Source organism: Quercus suber, unplaced genomic scaffold (genome assembly GCF_002906115.3).
Source record: "Quercus suber isolate HL8 unplaced genomic scaffold, Cork oak 2.0 scaffold_888, whole genome shotgun sequence".
In the NCBI taxonomy this organism is placed as follows: domain Eukaryota; kingdom Viridiplantae; phylum Streptophyta; class Magnoliopsida; order Fagales; family Fagaceae; genus Quercus; species Quercus suber.
This window is the reverse complement of record NW_027070315.1, coordinates 210,744-230,671: the sequence shown is the minus strand read 5'-3', so window position 1 is coordinate 230,671 and position 19,928 is coordinate 210,744. Positions and strand designations below refer to the sequence as shown.

Here is a 19,928-nt window from a genome sequence, read left to right as displayed (position 1 = left end):
TCAGCCTGTACATCAGCTCTTACATGAACATATTATATACTAGAAACCGTTTTGGAATACAGAACCATTATTCACTTCACGATCCATATATTCTTTTTACATGTTTTTGATTCACTCAATGTCAAGCTAAACCTAACAGGCTAACAACATCAAGTAAATTCAACAACGATACATATTTACATGAACTACAAGATGTTACGAGACCCCAGAAATTCCCATGACTATAGAAGTGAGAAAATGGCTTGCAAAGTTTGCTGACGAGTGTTTAATCGTACATTCCAACCGATTGTGAAATTGTATTAAGATGATGTGGTTCAACTGCATGCCAATTCTGCCACCTCTTGAGGTCTTCTGTTTTGTTGCAGCAAGTTGTAGTTTTTGGTGTTGTACCTTGGCATGCAACATTTAGATCAAGAGCAGCAACCACCACTATGAGTTTTTGAGTACACCTGCTTCTGTTGTAATATTTGTTTCTTCACAACTGAGGATCCATTTTCTAATAAACTTGGAACCTCAAGTATCTGTAACTAATTAAACTCAGTTAAAATATGTGTAAAGCATCAAATTAAATATAAGCCATGAAGATGAAGAAAAGATTCTCTTAATGCCATTCTAGATGTAGTACAGTTAAACAATTCAGGAAGTGGCATTAATTTAAGAATATAATGCTAGACATTGGCTACTATTACTAGCATTCATCTTATAACAGCATTCGTCTAGTTGTTTATAAGTTGTATTTTGCGTGTTAGTTTAACAATATAGAAAAAATTGTGTCAGGACTAACACTAGAAGTACTATTATTACCACCAATACCTTATAAGTGAAATGAAGTCGGTATATATGACCATACATCCCAGCAATGACCACTAGCCAACATTGTAAAATTGAATAATGTCACAACTTGCATCATCAGTGGGCTTATTTCTAACTAGGTTAGAGGACAGGACAATAACACTGCCAGCCTCAGCAGAAACCAAGCTGACTTATTTGGTTCAAAGTGTCATTGCTGTTAAGAGCTTAATGGTTTTCATAGTATCATGGGCCACATCAGACCTGAAATTTGCTTTTCCCAACTTCATTATAGCAATGTCTGATGTTGAGTGTATTCAAGGCTGGCTCAGGAGGTTACTAAGATGCAGCAGAGCATACTTTTGGTACCAACTTACTAACAAAGGTAACTTAAGGTGCATTTGTCACCAAAGAATGTTTTTTAATGTCCACAGGAAGCAGTGTTCTTGATGATAAAACACTATTTAACATTCATAATATATTTCAGCAACACAGTTAGAAGGCCCTTTCAGGTTGCAAAAATCATGTTGTAGGACAGAAATTCTTGCAACTCTTGCAATTATGAAACAGAAGTATACAATGGACATAATTAGTCCTTTCTTTCACTGGACAACTCCATTCTAGAAGTATTACATGGGCTGGCAGGTTCTAAATGAAGTAATGAACTATCACCAATCAAAGCAATTCAACTCCACTCAACTAAGCATTAATCCCAATTAAAGTAGGGCCGGCTGTCATCAATCAAACCAGCAAGGAATTCTTTCACCCTCCAATAGATAACAACAGGAACATTACCAAGTGAGACAGAGTCTAACAAGCTATTGAAACATTGCTGATACAAGATGGCAGTTAAATAAAATGTAAGACTTTCTGAAATAGAATACCTTTTGTGTGAGATCTTCAAAGCATTGCCGAACATTCTCTCTATTTTTCGCACTACATTCAAGGAAGAAACATTTATGTTCCTGTGCAAGAGCCAACCCCTCTTCCCTTGTTACAACCCTCTCATTCTCCTAGAATATATTTCACACCATAAGAATGAGAAATATCAGCTGCATCAAATGTGTATAATTTCACATGATATGACTAGGAAAGATGAAGCTTGTATCTGTTATAAGATATATAGATTATCAATTAATACAAAATAAATTGGACATTATTTATACCTTACGGGCACTAAAATTTTATTCACATGAATGTAATTGTGTCTATCCACAGTAAGAAAAGACAGTTTGACCTTAGAACTTACCCTATCAACTTTATTCCCCAGTAGAATCTTGATACACTCCTGATTAGTGGAGTAGAGCTGTACTTCCTTTGCCCATACATCTGACAAGTTTGTAAAGGTTTCACGCCGTGTCACATCATACACTAAAATTGCAAGTAATCACAAAACAGTTAGACCTACATTCCTTATTGAAAGAGAGTAATACCAGAGTCATGGAATTTAAGAAGTTTAGAAGTTGATAAAAAGGCAACAACATGTAAAAATGTTGAGTGAATTTGTGCCTTATTTTTATTTAGCTTCCAAGTGAAAAACCAACAAGACAGGAAGAGGGGAGAAAAACCCGAGAAACAATTCTTATATAAAGTGAATAAGACTAGACATAGTGATCTATCTCAAGAAAAGGGGGCTTACTATGTTATGCAACTGACATGCTGCTATATCTTATAAAAAGAACCAAATGTCATGAAGTACTATACAATGCTTGACAAGCAAAAGAAAGAAAGCAGCATATATGCATGCAAAATCAAACAAAAGTTGTTGTAGCTCATAAACCTGTCCAACAAATTTCAATATTTTACTCTACAAACCTACTTAACTCATGATATAGGATAAGGCTTCAGTGCAAGAATAGAAATTCCTTAAAAAATAGATTTTGTAATATGCTCATTTGTTTAACTATTTTATAATGCAGTTAATTTTTGTTAGTATATAGATTAGCCCATTGGGCTTAACCCAGTATATTACTTGCACTGCACACATACCTAGCCTATATAAGGCTCTCTTTTGTACATTATTTGACACACACAATATACAGACTATTCACTCATTCTCTCTCTCACTTTATATTGTTAACAATTTTCATGGTAGCATCAAGCACTTAAAAAGTTAAAATAATTTGAAAAATATTTTGAACCAAAAAAACTTGAAGAAATAAAAGTACTAATTAATTTTTAAAAAATATAATCACTCTTTTTGCATGGTAGTAAAAAATCTTCGAATTCACAATTGCAGTGGCATACCAAGAATAATTCCATGAGCACCTCTGTAGTAGGAGCTTGTTAATGTCCCAAACCTTTCCTGTCCAGCTGCAAATACAATAGAAATTCTTAACCATAGAAAATTCAAAATCAAAGTTGAAATTGCCCAAACTTATACAAAGGTATGACTTACAGCTGCCAGAGCTGATTGTTTTTACAGTATTCAACCGTATAAAAAAAAGACATGCAGTCAGTCTTAACATGAAAACTTGCCTTATCTATAGGTCTATGACATATGCAAGTTTACTTGTACTTAAAGCTTCATTCATGTGTGGACTCTCTAGTGCACTGCAATCCAAAATATGTGTTATGGAAATCTATGTTATGCAAATACAATGTCAAACATTTGTTTTAATACTTGAATAGCATCTTGGAATCAGAAGTGTGTTGCACTTCATAGTTTTAAGTGGAGATGTCATTAGCATACATTTTTCCCCAATATACATGTCTAATACCTTGTCCTTGAGTTTCTTTTAAGTACTTTTCAAGCCAAAGTCTACACTGTTGTCTCTTTAACACTTCAAAGTTCCATTGATCATTTTCTCAAAATTTGAATTTCCAGAACATTTTTACCTTCTTGTTGATATTTCGACATCCAAAGGTTAAATGTTTCTATTAAACCCAAAAGTTCACCTAACCAACCTAACCAAACATCATACATATTCTCATATCTTTCATCAATTGTCAATAGCTTTACTTCTTCTGGTAACCAACCAATAAGTGAAACATACTCTCTAAAAAAGTGGAGGGTCTTATGCAGAGATTGGCTAATGTACAAACAATCTATTTATGCATCAAAAGCGGTGACGAACTTGAAAGAAGAGAAGGATAACTTGTTCCCAATAACTATCACTTCCAAAAAGCATCATTAATAAAAATAAAAAATAAAAAATTGAATGAAACTATAATTTAAAATAATTCCAGCAATTACCAGTGTCCCAAATTGTAAGCTTCAATCTTTTCCCACCAATTGTGAGCAGCTTGACCTTAAAATCCACACCTGGAAATGGTTAAAACAATAATGAAGGCTCATAATAAAATCTAAGGATTGAAAATGGTGAATCACTAGAAAAAGAGAGAAAATGGACATGAAAGCTCTTGGTGCACCTAATAGTACTGAGACTAAGGAAGCTAGTGCCATCCCTTGATAAGGTTCTCAGACCAAGCTAATATTGACTATTTAACTCAAACGTTTGGATAGTGTACAGTACAGAATTGAGAGTAATGAAGTCAAATACAATGAGAAATTTAAATAGAAACTGCTTAAGCATGGCTCTAACTTTTACACCCAAATGTTATATGGTTAAAACAATAATGAAGGCTCATAATAAAATCTAAGGATTGAAAATGGTGAATCACTAGAAAAAGAGAGAAAATGGACATGAAAGCTCTTGGTGCACCTAATAGTACTGAGACTAAGGAAGCTAGTGCCATCCCTTGATAAGGTTCTCAGACCAAGCTAATATTGACTATTTAACTCAAACGTTTGGATAGTGTACAGTACAGAATTGAGAGTAATGAAGTCAAATACAATGAGAAATTTAAATAGAAACTGCTTAAGCATGGCTCTAACTTTTACACCCAAATGTTAGTCCTTGAGCTTCCTCTAGTGCAATCTCCTATTTCATCTCCACAGTTCCCCTTTCTATGTGGGTTATAAGTTATATGGCCTCGTATTTCTGCTCAACTTAGTCATCTAAAGAATCAAACATAAGATTAGTCACAATTCAATACCCCTACGAAATTAAATACGCATTCCCAAAAACTACTATGTATACATGAGAGCCACCAATAACTCTCTTTTTTCACCCCTGATTTAAGAAACCATCTTTTCTAAACCTTCATCATTCAAGCCACATGCAATACCAAATGGGCATTTCAATCATAGTCTTTTTCATAAAATTTACACATTTCCATAGAGATTGCTTTAAAAGAATAAGTATAATCTTATTACATGCTCAATTTCTTCAACAACAAAGAAACAAATTGCAAAAAGACAAGCTTAATATTCTACAAGAGTTTGGAACAAAGGTTTTGGAATTTATGGAGGAGAGATTCAGAGAGACAGAGAAGGTACCAATGGTAGGAGAGAGGTCATGAACAAAGTTGGAAATGAAACTGAGAAGAAGGCTGCTTTTGCCAACACCAGAATCACCAATCAGCAGTACCTTGAAAGAGTAATCATAATTGTTATTCCCTACTTTTGAACCCATAATTCTTTTTTATACTACTCAACAACTCGAAAGCTTTTCTCTTTTTTTTTTTTTTTTTTTTTTCTCTCTCTTTTCAGTTCTCGGCAAAGACAGAGTGTTCCTCTTACATGCTCAATTTCTTCAACAACAAAGAAACAAATTGCAAAAAGACAAAAGCTTAATATTCTACAAGAGTTTGGAACAAAGGTTTTGGAATATATGGAGGAGAGAGTCAGAGAGACAGAGAAGGTACCAATGGTAGGAGAGAGGTCATGAACAAAGTTGGAAATGAAACTGAGAAGAAGGCTGCTTTTGCCAACACCAGAATCACCAATCAGCAGTACCTTGAAAGAGTAATCATAATTGTTATTCCCTACTTTTGAACCCATAATTCTTTTTTATACTACTCAACAACTCGAAAGCTTTTCTCTTTTTTTTTTTTTTTTCTCTCTTTTCAGTTCTCTGCAGAGTTAGAGTGTTCCTCTTCTCTATCTTTATCAGCTACAAAACACTGTGAAAGACAGAACTTTGAGACACACACACACACACACACACACACACACACAAATGCGAAATTTCGTGTGGGGTGGATGAGAATTGAGACAGTGGTGGTGGGGTTTGCGGGTGGTACTAGTATATGTACATGCATGTGGAAGGCGTGGAGTTAAACAATGTAGCAGTTCAGAATGGTTTTTTAAGGACAAACGTCTTTCAATCCTTTGAACTGGTTTTAGGATCTTTCTATAAGCTCCACGCGCTTCTGCAAGCGCCTGCATTTGCCGGTTTTTTGGCATTTAATATTTTTGTCGCATTGTGAGTAAGTGTCACAGTGGAATTTTTAGTACAGTGACTAGCTTCCAACATTTATAGAATCTGTTGGCCTAGATCAGAGCAATACCATTTTCTAAAGCATAATAAAAAGATCATAGCAATACCAGGGTCATAAATTTTTTTTTTCCTTTTTACTATTTGTTAAAATGGTAAATTAGAATTGTTAAATACTTTGGATGAGATATAAGTTAAATGTGGAAGCAAAAGCACCAAAAATAAAACACAAAATAATTATATGATTTTGCGAAATAACCCACGTCTATCGAAAAAGCCTTTAGGGGCTACATAATAATTGATATGTGAGTGAAATACAAATCTAAAGTTACAATTGACTTGGTTTGAGTCTAATGCACTAAACCTATTGAAATGATGACATGTAGCCAAAAATAAATACGTGTCACTATCAGGATAAGTTCAGTACAACTGAACACTAGACCCAAGTTTTACTCATGTTACAATGAACCCAATATAAATATTTATAATAGACTAAGTCTTAGACTAACCATACATTAAGTATGATTAACAGACTTGCGGTACAAATATAAGACTTGACTTGCATACTAAATAGAACTGAGTTTAGGCGTAGCATATTGGGCTTGATATATCTTTAATATCTTTAAAAATGATTAATATAGCATCATTTTTACATGCAATTTTTATTATGACCAACAATAAGATAAAAAAAAAAAAATCATTTCAACTATTATGAATAATTTATAATGTCATTAACCTTATTGTTTGGGCTAAGTTATACAATAACTAGTTTCCTTATGTTTTGGTGTTTGGGCTAAGTTATACAATAACTTTTTCCCTATGTTTTGGTGCAATTTGAGGGAGATGAGAGGAGAATGAAAGATTATTTGGATATACTAAATTTTAGTAATCCTTCCTTCTTCCTAGGGGGCGGAACCAGAAATTTTAATTTGGGGTGCCAAGTTGTGATACTAATATATTAGTTAAAACAAACCTACACACACACACATATATTAATTTACTAAGAGAATTTATCATCTTCTAAATTTTAATGAGTATATAAAAGTCGTATATTTTTTATATTAGACATGTACAAAAATTTATCGTTTTTTACATAATTTAATTTGTTAAACCTCTTTATTTATATGATTTTAAATTTAATTTTCCTTTCTTTTAAGATCGCTATTGAAATGACTCAAAATTTGAGAGAGCCAACTTCAAATTTGACAAGTTATATTCTTTAAAATGTAAATAATATACGTACTACAAAATGATTTTTTAAAATTTTGGGGGGCCTTGGGCCCCCACCCTTGTGTGTGGCTCCGCTGGTTCTTCCCCTTTAGTTTCTCTCTCCAAATCCCCATCCTTGGAAACAAACCAATACCTTTAGAGTTTGGTAGGTGGTGCTCAAAATCATAGCCTATAATGTGGAATAGCTTTGTACATGCACTAAATTTAGATGATGGCATAGGAAAGGTAATCGCTGTATGTTTGAATAAACATAAAAACTCAATTTATTTTAGTGTTTTGCGAGCAGTTTTTATAAAATTTAACTTTTTATCTTTTTTTTGTTAACAAAATAATTTAATAGAAATTAGCTATCCAACATGGATCCTAATCCCTAGTCATTGTTCATCTCTTTATTTTCAATTTAAGAATACCAATATTTGGGGGGCCTAGTGTAATAAATAGGATTCAAATGATATATATTGATATAATAAAAATAGTTAAATACATTTTAATCACTCCAAAATAGTTATTAAATCCAGACTGACCATTAATCATTTGACTCAATACCTAAGTAAGTATGGTTCTTTAATTGGACCGCTTATGCAATTAAATCAGTAAAACTTAATGGGTTTCTTGCAACCTGAACGGGTCATTTTTGCTCAACAAGTTTTGCAATTTTGAATAAAATTACCTTTAAGGTTCCATTCCAATATTGTTTTCTAAATGATAATGGTAATAAACACATAAGATTTTATAATGAGGTTGATGTTGGACTTTTCCATAAAAATAAAAATTCAAGTTTTAGCTCAAATCATAATTTTATATTTTCTAGAGTTCTTACTTTTGAAACATGTCTAGTTTTTTTTTTAAACTAATTTTAATTATAAATTTAAGCATGTCTATTTTTCAATTTACATATTTATTTTATAATTTTTCAAACTTATTTTTCTATTTGTTATTTGACCTCACTATTCGATTGATAGCCCATTGATTGAAACAGTGACCTAATAACCCAACTCCTAGACTTGGCTAATGTTTAGTATGAGTATAATAACTATTCTCTAAAGTTGGTGTTGCTATGAATTGGTACCTCAAGTTTTAAAACTTGAAAGCTTACCACCACCTTAAGCCAAGGGGTGCAAATAGCGAGGCTTAATTGATAAATCTCATGCCAAAGGTTATACCTATTCATGGCCGGACCTCTTTTCTCGGCCAGCTTTCATTCCTTCTTTCTCTCTCCAACGAGGTTTGAACTTTGCGTGGTGGGAAGCGATCGAACCAAGCTTTTTTCTCCATTTTAAATTCAAATTTTGAAATTAATCTTCATAAGTTTCAAGTAATTATTAATTTTTTCCTCAAGTTTAATGTTTTATCAAGCTTTAATACTTTTTTTTTCTATTTGTCCATCTCCACATGCGATCAAATTATAGTAACACCAACTTTATTATTAGGACAAAGTTTAGCTACAAAATTGGTTGTAGCGTAAGGCTACAGCCTTACTTAATAAAATAAATATTATTATATATTTTGAAAATCTAACCGTTGAATTACGTGTTCTTAATGCTCTTAATACACATGTCAAATTTTGTGTCAATTGGATATTATTTACTATATGATCTACAAGTTTATATTTTATGTATAATTTTAAACTACAAAAACTTGCAATATAAACAATTTATTGATGACAAAGTTATTGATCTTTAATTTTCTAGAAATTTTGCAAGCATGTAGGATATAAGAAGGAGATGTAATCTAATTGTGGATTTATTAAAATTCATCTCCAATAAAAAGATATTGAGTAAAGTTGTAGTCTAAGGTTACAACCAATTTTGTTGCTAAACTTTGTCCATTATTATTATTATTATTAATGGAATAATGAATGTAATTGGAGATTTTAGTAACATAATAAATGCTCCCATAAAAAAATAATTGCATAATAAATGCATATTAAATTTTGTTTTTTTGTAATTTATGACACATTTATATTTTATAATGAAGTTTATAATATCCTTACAATCTTTCTAGAAAGTATATGCAGCTGGACGTGGCCTAAATTTGGTTAGAATGTAACATCAATAAACAATAACCAAATTGCATAATAAATGCATATTAAATTTTTTTTTTTTAATTTATGACACATTTATATTTTATAATGAAGTTTATAACATCCTTACAATCTTTCTAGAAAGTATATGCAGCTGGATGTGGCCTAAATTTGGTTAGAATGTAACATCAATAAACAATAATCTTTTTTTTTTTTGAGAGGTATAGTTTTAATTTATAATATCCACTTTTGATAATTGTCTTTTATCATCAGACCAAGACCTTCAATTGATTTTTAGTTTTTCAAACGACAAAAGACTTTACTAGTAGAGCTAACTAGAACCCACAACAATGACCAACCGAGTGTTTAAATAGACCTAATTAACCCCCCAAAAAAAAAATTATATATACTCCTATAATATAGTGATAAATTTGGTTAGAATTTAACATCAATAAAAGCTATGACTAAGGAGTTAGGAGTGGACAAATAGTCTAACTGTACGAGCCATCAAGGTGTATAGAGCCGAGCTAAGCAATTTTGGCAAGAAACAAGTAGCATTCCCGCAGTTAAACAAGTGTGCACCATGCAATCAACACGAAACTGCACCTAGCTACCTACTCACATCATCACGCATGCACGCAATACAATTTTATCTTATATTCCTTTTCTTGTTTTCTTGTATGATCACCTTTTTAAAAAAAAATATTCATGAATACTGGAATTTTAATATTTTTTGTGTTAACTTTTAAGCTTTAAAAAAACATCTGAAAACTACAATACTATAGTTGCAAGTTGAGCCCAATTATCAGATGAAATGTCTATTTTTATAGTTTAGTTTAGAATGCTATCACAGTATCACTACCAAAAAAAAAAAAACGGCCTATAGTGGCCTTTTTTTTAGTAACCGAAAAGAAATTATCAAAAAAAAAAATTATTATCAATCTTGGTGGATCCAAATTTTATTGAATTTCAATTAAAAAACAAAACTTGTACCCAATATTTTATAAGAGAAGACACTTATAGATATATTGGAAAAGGTTATATTATACTCGTGATCTTATTTTATAAAGCAAAAAAGAGATGCACGAAAAGAAAGCTAATAAGAATACATGCATAGGCGTCATACTATAGTGTTATGATAGAATTGGAAGAAAATATTTTTTATAAAGAAATTTTTTATAGTATGAGTTGTTCCTTTACTTTTTACAAAGGTCTAAAACACTTATTGTATAATGTGTTTATCCTTATCCCTCAATTTGGTTGATGAATCTGTAAAATTCTTCATTATTTGGTGATGGGTGCATTCATGGTATTTGTCACTCATAAGAAATTTTCTTAATTAGAAAAGTGAAATTGATGAGATTTAGTAAGCATATATTTCAAGGCCAGTTCATGCCAAGAAATATCATGTAACACCATTTTTTTTTTTTGGGGGGAAGAATTCTCCTTAATTAAGTTTGACCCTTTTTTTTTTTTTACAAAAGGGGAAGTTTTATTTATTCAAACAAACAATTTAAAAGGGTATATAGTTTGTTACATAATACTTTCTAAGAGTGTTCATTTGACAAACACCGTTGAGATACTTTTCATACACAAAACTCGGACAAGACTCATATACAAAAATTATATCCATTTACAAGCTTCTCCTTTTAGTTAGTCCATCAACCACTCTATTAGCCTTCCGATATATGTCAACAAGACCGACGACTCACTCACAAGTAATGAGAAATCTGCAATTATTAATTAATATTAAAATATAAAATTGTGGCTCATAAGTTTGACCCTTTGATTAAGCAAGAAAAAGAGGCTTGCTTTTGTGTGGGTAGGTACTAGGTATGTATCAATGTTTGAAAGTTCCATCAATTCTCTTTATTTATTTATTTATTTTTCTTTGTTTCGGCCTAATAAAAAACAGAAACTTCGAACTTTCTCATTCTTTAGAGTGTAAGCAGTCACAAAGTGCCCCTGCTGAATGAATCTATGGCCAAAACGGTAAAATCTAAATAATAAAAAAAGTGAAGGGTTTCATTCATCCATAGATTCCATACAAATATTAAATATACAATCTCCTGGGGCCTGATAGATTTATTTATTTATTCATGACTGTTTTATGAAGGAGGGCCGCGCAGGCTCCATGCAGTAGCAAAGGCCCAGGCCCTTGACACGTGCCACCAGCGACACCTACAAGGCTAAACTTGTGAGAACAAACCTTATAGTACCTTAGAGCATTCGCATCAGTATTTGTATTTTACACGTTCATTTTTACACTAAAAACCTACTTTTTCTATTTTACACTACCACTTTTACAAAACACCCACATCAGCTCATTTATTTTACCAGTTATTTTAATAAAATATTCATTCCTCTCATTTTTTTTATTATTTCCCTCAACTCCCTCTTAATATACGCGCGTATCTCTCTCTCTCTTTTCATTTTTCTGAACAACTCTCTCTCTCTCTCTCTGTCTCTTCTGCCTTCTCTCATTGTTTCTCAAAAACAAAAACCCAGTGACCCATGAAGTTCACGGCGACCCACGAAGTTCACGACGACCCACGAACCGAGCTGAGCTTCACGACGACCCACGAAGTTCACGGCGACCCACGGCGACCCACGAACCGAGCTGAGCTTCACGGCGACCCACGAAGTTCACGGCGACCCACGAACCGAGCTCCGATGACCCACGAACCGAGCTTCACGGCGACCCAGATCGTGTCTCACCCGCCGATCCATAAACCAAGGTCTGGCGACCAACGAACCAAGGTCCGGCGACCCAGAACCAAGCTCCGGCGACCCAGATCGTGTCTTCACCAGCCGATCCACGAACCAAGCACCACAAGCACCGATCGATCTCTCCGTTGGTTTGTCTGTGTGGGTTTGTTGTGCGTGGGTCTGTTTTTGTGGATGTCTTTGTGTGTGGGTGTGTTTGTGTTTGTGTTTGTGTGCATCTGAGAAAAAGAAAATGTGATTCTGAGGTAGTTGTGCATCGGAGAAGAGAGAGAAAATTTGGGGCGAATGAAAATTATTAAAATAATATATACCCGAGCTACAGTACCCGTGTATATTTACACGGGTACTGTAGCTCGTGGAAATATATACATGATTTTGCCCATTTTTACACCCACTGATGTGGGTGTTTTTTGGCTCAAAATGTATAAAATTGACACTGTATATCTATTTTAGACATGTATAACTGGTTCACTACAAAAAAAAAAAAAAACTGCCTATAGTGGCCTTTTTTTTAGTAACCGAAAAGAAATTATCAGAAAAAAAAAAAATTTTATTATCAATCTTGGTGGATCCAAATTTTATTGAATTTCAATTAAAAAACAAAACTTGTACCCAATATTTTATAAGAGAAGACACTTATAGATATATTGGAAAAGGTTATATTATACTCGTGATCTTATTTTATAAAGCAAAAAAGAGATGCACGAAAAGAAAGCTAATAAGAATACATGCATAGGCGTCATACTATAGTGTTATGATAGAATTGGAAGAAAATATTTTTTATAAAGAAATTTTTTATAGTATGAGTTGTTCCTTTACTTTTTACAAAGGTCTAAAACACTTATTGTATAATGTGCTTATCCTTATCCCTCAATTTGGTTGATGAATCTGTAAAATTCTTCATTATTTGGTGATGGGTGCATTCATGGTATTTGTCACTCATAAGAAATTTTCTTAATTAGAAAAGTGAAATTGATGAGATTTAGTAAGCATATATTTCAAGGCCAGTTCATGCCAAGAAATATCATGTAACACCATTTTTTTTTTTTTTTGGAAGAATTCTCCTTAATTAAGTTTGACCCTTTTTTTTTTTTTTTACAAAAGGGGAAGTTTTATTTATTCAAACAAACAATTTAAAAGGGTATATAGTTTGTTACATAATACTTTCTAAGAGTGTTCATTTGACAAACACCGTTGAGATACTTTTCATACACAAAACTCGGACAAGACTCATATACAAAAATTATATCCATTTGCAAGCTTCTCCTTTTAGTTAGTCCATCAACCACTCTATTAGCCTTCCGATGTATGTCAACAAGACCGACGACTCACTCACAAGTAATGAGAAATCTGCAATTATTAATTAATATTAAAATATAAAATTGTGGCTCATAAGTTTGACCCTTTGATTAAGCAAGAAAAAGAGGCTTGCTTTTGGGTGGGTAGGTACTAGGTATGTATCAATGTTTGAAAGTTCCACCAATTCTCTTTATTTATTTTTCTTTGTTTCGGCCTAATAAAAAACAGAAACTTCGAACTTTCTCATTCTATAGAGTGTAAGCACACAAAGTGCCCCTGCTGAATGAATCTATGGCCAAAACGGTAAAATCCAAATAATAAAAAATGTGAAGGGTTTCATTCATCCATAGATTCCACACAAATATTAAATATTCAATCTCCTGGGGCCTGATAGATTTATTTATTTATTCATGACTGTTTTATGAAGGAGGGCCGCGCAGGCTCCATGCAGTGGCAAAGGCCCAGGCCCTTGACACGTGCCACCAGCGACACCTACAAGGCTAAACTTGTGAGAACAAACCTTATAGTACCTTACGTCCTTGTTTGGCCATCTCTCAATCTAGCTGGTTTGTTCAACTTTTTGCAATGCAAGTACACAGAGTCACAGACTTGGTGCACCAACCAACCAATCACTGTGCACTAGAAGGATCTGTGCACAATTTGTAACACAGCCTCTTTCTCCTTTTTCCTTTTTTCTCTTTCAATTTAATGGGGATTGCCTTAAAAAAATAATAATTAATGAAAATTGGATTTGTACCTCTTCTCCTTTATATTTATTTATTGGAGGGAAAAAGTTATTCGGGTGGGAGTGATTCGAGTAAAATGTGAGTAGATGAAAATGAAAAAGTTTTGCTGTAAATATTAAGTATTTGTTTAGAAACAATTTATTTAATTGAAATTAAAAATTTTTTGCTAAAAATAAAAGTTAGTTGAATAGTGTAGTAAGACTCATAAATAATAGCAAAAACAAATTGAAATAGCAAATAAGCTGAAACTTTTAGCTTGTCCCAAACGCACGCTTAGAGTTATTTTTTCTAGTCCATTACACAACAAATTATAAAATTATCCATGTGTCTTATTTTAAAAAATCATATGATTCATTTAAAAAAATCATGTTATTAAAACTACATGTGATCATATAGTTTGTTACTTAATAAGTTGAAAAAGATAGTTCAAAATATATTTAAAAATTTTTAGAGAATTTTAATATTTTTTAATTAAAATGAATAAATGTGATAATATAAATACAATGTTATGGGAGTTAATATGAAAAATAAGAAATTGGTGAAATGTTAAATCTCACATTGAAAATGAGAGAGGCTATTTTATTCTTTTTAATTGTGGTGATTAATGGGTTGATATGTGTTGATTCAGATATTAGGCTAAATACGCGCACAATATTACAATATTACAAGTGGAGGGAAAATTTGGGTCTAACAATATTACAATATAAGGATTATTAACAAGGTAATGAGCAATAATTTTAGACAAATTGAAACTAAGTAGTTTTGATGGAACATTGTGGGACATATTTTTATGTTCATGTTGATACAAAATGGATGAGTAAACAAAAATAAAACAATGTGGTAAGTGTGTCGTATTAAGTTTAATAAGATGTCATAATTACTAATTTAATTGATAATAGGTAATATTTTTCTTATATACATAAAAAAAATTATTTTTTATATACTACAATGTAATAGGCAAAAGGATATTATGTTTTGAGTGTATACCCTTAGCTCTCTCACAACACGTGGGACTCACACACTAGTGGGTTCCAAGTGTTGTAAGAGAGTTGAGTATATACATTTGAAACATGACATACCCTCTCATGTAATAAGGTCATAAAAAAAAGATATTATGGCTGAGAACTTCAAATTTTCAACTATTCTTATATATATATATATATTACTTTTTGAGTTTGAAATTAAGTAGCAAATATCATATAATTTTTTTTTTATATAAGAGAATTTAAGGTAGCCTCTAACTTCAATGTATACAATAATTTTTACAAAATTTAGTACTTGATAGAAGATTAATTTGAATTGTAGTAAAAACTAAAAATTATTATTATTATTATTATGTCTTTCCTTTATTCATATTATGCTAACATTGAATAGACATAAGTTTTATCTTTATGTATTATTATTATTATTATTATTTTGGATCTCTGTATCATTCTTACTATCAAATAATGAAAAAATTCTAGTTCCGTCCAAGCATTATATGAATTTAAAAAAAAAAATTTTAACAAAACATTGTGAGAGTGCTTTTTTTTCTTAGCACATAGGCCCAAGTAGAGAAAAGGATCCCGGGCCCAAATACTTGTTATTTTGGTGGACTGGGCTTGATTCACCGCAGCTAAATGGGGCTGATTACGAACCAAGTTGTGCACAAGTCATATAAAGCTCCTCAAGATGAAAAATGCAATTCCTCTTAGTACCCTGGGGCGTACTGTCGTGGGATCCCGGGCATACTGTCGTGGGATCCCGGGGCGTACTAGGCCTGTAAGAACCCAGAAGCTTTGGTTTTCTGAACTATATGGTCTTTTTCCATGTTTTATTATGCGATAGAGCTTTGTCCTCTCCCTTTACCTCTATGGGTGCTTCATAAAAAAACACACTATACAATACACATATCTCTAAATAATTGTTAGTTTCTTAGATTAGGATATACATTTTAATACATATACATATATGTAAATAAGTTTCATGAAAATGATTCTGCCACGAGGATCCTGGCCCCAATTCTCACAGACTTGGTGCTTTTGCACAAGACTTGTGGGATTTGGGACTCAAGTCCGAGTGGCTTTGCTTGAGCTTTGCCTTCCAAGATAGTTAGATGAGAAGGATTTTAGCAAGAAACAGTAAAGGAAGACAATGCAATAAAGAAATGCACGAAATAATTGTTAGAGATCCTCAAATCAATATGAGGTATTTTCATTATTTTCTTGATTGTGGATTACAATATGCTCACTAAGACGTGATACAAGGTTCAACTAAGTTCAAAAATTACAGACTTTGATAGCTATTCAAGCTTCCAAGACTTGCAAAGTTTGAATTTGTTGAATCCGTCAAGTCATATAAAGCTCCTCAAGATGAAAAATGCAATTCCTCTTAGTACCCTGGGGCGTACTGTCGTGGGATCCCGGGCATACTGTCGTGGGATCCCGGGGCGTACTAGGCCTGTAAGAACCCAGAAGCTTTGGTTTTCTGAACTATATGGTCTTTTTCCATGTTTTATTATGCGATAGAGCTTTGTCCTCTCCCTTTACCTCTATGGGTGCTTCATAAAAAAACACACTATACAATACACATATCTCTAAATAATTGTTAGTTTCTTAGATTAGGATATACATTTTAATACATATACATATATGTAAATAAGTTTCATGAAAATGATTCTGCCACGAGGATCCTGGCCCCAATTCTCACAGACTTGGTGCTTTTGCACAAGACTTGTGGGATTTGGGACTCAAGTCCGAGTGGCTTTGCTTGAGCTTTGCCTTCCAAGATAGTTAGATGAGAAGGATTTTAGCAAGAAACAGTAAAGGAAGACAATGCAATAAAGAAATGCACGAAATAATTGTTAGAGATCCTCAAATCAATATGAGGTATTTTCATTATTTTCTTGATTGTGGATTACAATATGCTCACTAAGACGTGATACAAGGTTCAACTAAGTTCAAAAATTACAGACTTTGATAGCTATTCAAGCTTCCAAGACTTGCAAAGTTTGAATTTGTTGAATCCGAGTATGTGCTATAGTGGCAGTCTCTGGGATATCGGGAGCGGTTCCTCTGTTTTCTTTTGTTTTTACAGAGCTTTTCCTATAGTTTATATTCACATGATACAAGGTTCAACTAAGTTCAAAAGTTACAGACTTTAATAGCTATTCAAGCTTCCAAGACTTGCAAAGTTTGAATTTGTTGAATCCAAGCATATGTTATAGTTGCTGTCTCTGGGATACCGGGAGCGGTTCCTCTGTTTTTCTTGAGTTTTACAGAGTTATCTTAACGATTTCCCTTTTTTTTTTTTTTCTATTCTGCATCATGCCTTCTTTTATAGCAGAGATTGAGCTCTGGGGTACTGGTGATTTCTCCCTTTTGCCCCTTAGAGTTTGTCCCGTGCCTGGTTGCTTCAGGATTATGTCGTTTCCTTTTCTTCATAGGTTCTTTCTTTTTGTTGCGACCAGATGAAAGTCTCCCAGCTAGCTTCCTATTTCCAGATTTTCCCGTTGGCTGACCTGAGGCTTTTTGGCTTTTGCTCCAGCTTTTCCAGTCGTACTTTTCCTTGTCTCTTTCTTCAAATGGTTGGAACCAAAGCTCCTGTGTTTTGCTTTGTACTTCCACTGCGTGTCTAGGTCATAAGGTCCGCGTGCCTTTTGTCTCTTTTCTCTCTTCAAATCTGCTTTAATTCACTTTAGCTGTGCTGCACGTCCTGAGGATCTCGAGCCTCTGGCAGCCTCTGGGGATCCCGAGCCTCTAGGGATCCCGTCCCAGCTTTTTTAATGGCCTTTTGTGGGGCCCGTGGGCCTGATAGCCTCGGCCCATCGGGTAGCAGGCCCAAGGCCCATGCCGAGGAATACTGACTATTCAAGGCTAAATTGGGGAAAGCCTCTTTTCCCAATCCACGCCGAGGACCTCCTCATCCTCGGCCTGACAAGGGTGATTTTCGGGAAAGACCAAACCCAAAGTAAGCTGTCACCCTCGCATTTAATGCATTCACCTAACCCCCCTAGCCGCATTAATAGGGATATAACCCCTTAGCAGGGCAACGTTGATCAGAGTGAACCACTCGAGTACTGATCAAGCCTCTTATGGGACGGACGGCCAGAAGAGAGGCAAATGAATGATCAACAGATGGAATAAGGAGATAGGAAGATGAAGACTATATAAGGAAAGCAAGTAAAGTAAAAAGAGGAGGAGGAAAAAAGAGAAGAAAAAGGCTTCCTCGGCCATGGGCCGAGGAGCATCCTCCCAGTTGTATAGAAACCCTAAGTATCTTTTTATAAATAAAGGTTCATGCTTGATGAACGACGGCCAGCGCCTAAACCTTTAACCCACTCTCTATAAATTGATTGTTTGGGCTTGATTGGGCTGAAAACCCATTCATACTCAGGGTCAACTCAAACTGAGTCCCTACAATTGGCGCCGTCTGTGGGGAGGATTAGGGTGCTGGCCGGCGCACCAGGCGAGTGTTCTAAGTATTCGTTTTACAGTAGGTTGAAAAAAAAAAAGAAAAAAAAAAAGAAGATTTGACAGCGAAAAGAGAAATCTTGATATTGTTATTTCATAAATAGAAAGAGTACAAATTACAATCAGAGGCTCAGGCAGGCATGTTTTACAAACAAATTTACAAGCTAATCCTATCAGCTATTTCTACAATCAGAGGCCCAGGTGGAGCCGCCCTAAGAAAAAACTAGCCAGTGGGAAGTGTCAAGCCGTCCCTTTATTGGTACAAAGAGAATGGGAGAGCTTGACAAAAGGCAGAGAAGGGGGAGGGCCATCATGTTTCCAGGCCACCGATAACTACCTTCTTGGCCAGACGGAGTTGGAACAAAGAGAGGAGCAGATGCAGGGGCTCCGGGATACCTTCCCCCATGATGTTCCCTTGATTCTCTCCAATCCTCACGAGTGTTGGCCGTTGGAGACGGCAACACTCGAGCACCGCCCATGAGGTGAATTCGCACGTCTTCTTCGTCGGGGGTGTGCTCCGAGGAGAGCCGTTAGGTACTCTAACAACATCCCTCTGGGCCACCTTGTAGGGCGCCATCGGGGTTACGCCTAGATTCTGCCGCACCGAAAGCCTAGTGGGGGCTACGGCCATACCGGCTTTTCCCAGTTCCAGTCACGATTCCGGCGGGGTTGTTGAAAGGGCTTGGGAAGTTAGAAGAATGTGTTCTGTTTTTTCTGTTTGTGTTGAAAGGTCCATGGGTTGTGGAGAAACTATCTCGCCACCTTTTATAGGGGGTGAAGGTTGGTGAGAATTAATTCATGCAGAGTTCGAAAAGAGAATTATCAGCTGGGCTAATAATGAAGCTACCAATTTCCAAGGAGGCCATAGACCGTTGGACTCATGTTAATTTACGAGGACATTAATGAAGGCGCGTTTCGCACACCGAAGCGTCAAGCGCGGAACACGAACGGACAATGGGCGCTTCATAAATGAAAAAGATGGGGCCTTAAGCTGGAGGCGAGATCAACGCCACGTGTAAAGATCATAATCTGACCCAAGGAGGAATCACCTCCAGCAAAGCGATCTGAGGATAAACCTATACTTACAGAAAAATAGAAGTGGTAGACAGAACCAAGGTATTGCATGGTCCTCGGACCCAAGCCTATGGTAAAACTATACACACCATTATACCTGGGTACTAGACAGAACCAAGGTATTGCATGGTCCTCGAACCCAAACCTATGGGGAAACTAGATACTTACAGAAAAATAGAAGTGGTAGACAGAACCAAGGTATTGCATGGTCCTCGGACCCAAGCCTATGGTAAAACTATACACACCATTATACCTGGGTACTAGACAGAACCAAGGTATTGCATGGTCCTCGGACCCAAACCTATGG

The 19,928-nt window shown here is 34.5% G+C and overlaps 1 protein-coding gene across 4 annotated transcripts; it reads right to left on the bottom strand.

Annotated features, from left to right (window-relative positions):
* Positions 1 to 19: 19 nt before the first annotated feature.
* Positions 20 to 5,337, bottom strand: LOC136065226 (ras-related protein RABC2a-like). Of its 4 annotated transcripts, none has more exons than XM_065768118.1 (6): positions 5,132 to 5,337; positions 3,986 to 4,054; positions 3,037 to 3,102; positions 2,039 to 2,160; positions 1,674 to 1,802; positions 20 to 527 (listed from the first exon to the last, which is right to left on the bottom strand). In XM_065768118.1, the coding sequence occupies exons 1-6, from the start codon at positions 5,265 to 5,267 to the stop codon at positions 411 to 413; spliced, it is 639 nt and encodes a 212-aa protein (XP_065624190.1). In that variant the 5' UTR covers positions 5,268 to 5,337; the 3' UTR covers positions 20 to 410. The 4 variants fall into 4 exon arrangements, with proteins under 4 accessions (XP_065624190.1, XP_065624191.1, XP_065624192.1 ...); XM_065768119.1 differs by having other exon boundaries at positions 20 to 521; XM_065768120.1 differs by having other exon boundaries at positions 2,039 to 2,118.
* Positions 5,338 to 19,928: the final 14,591 nt, after the last annotated feature.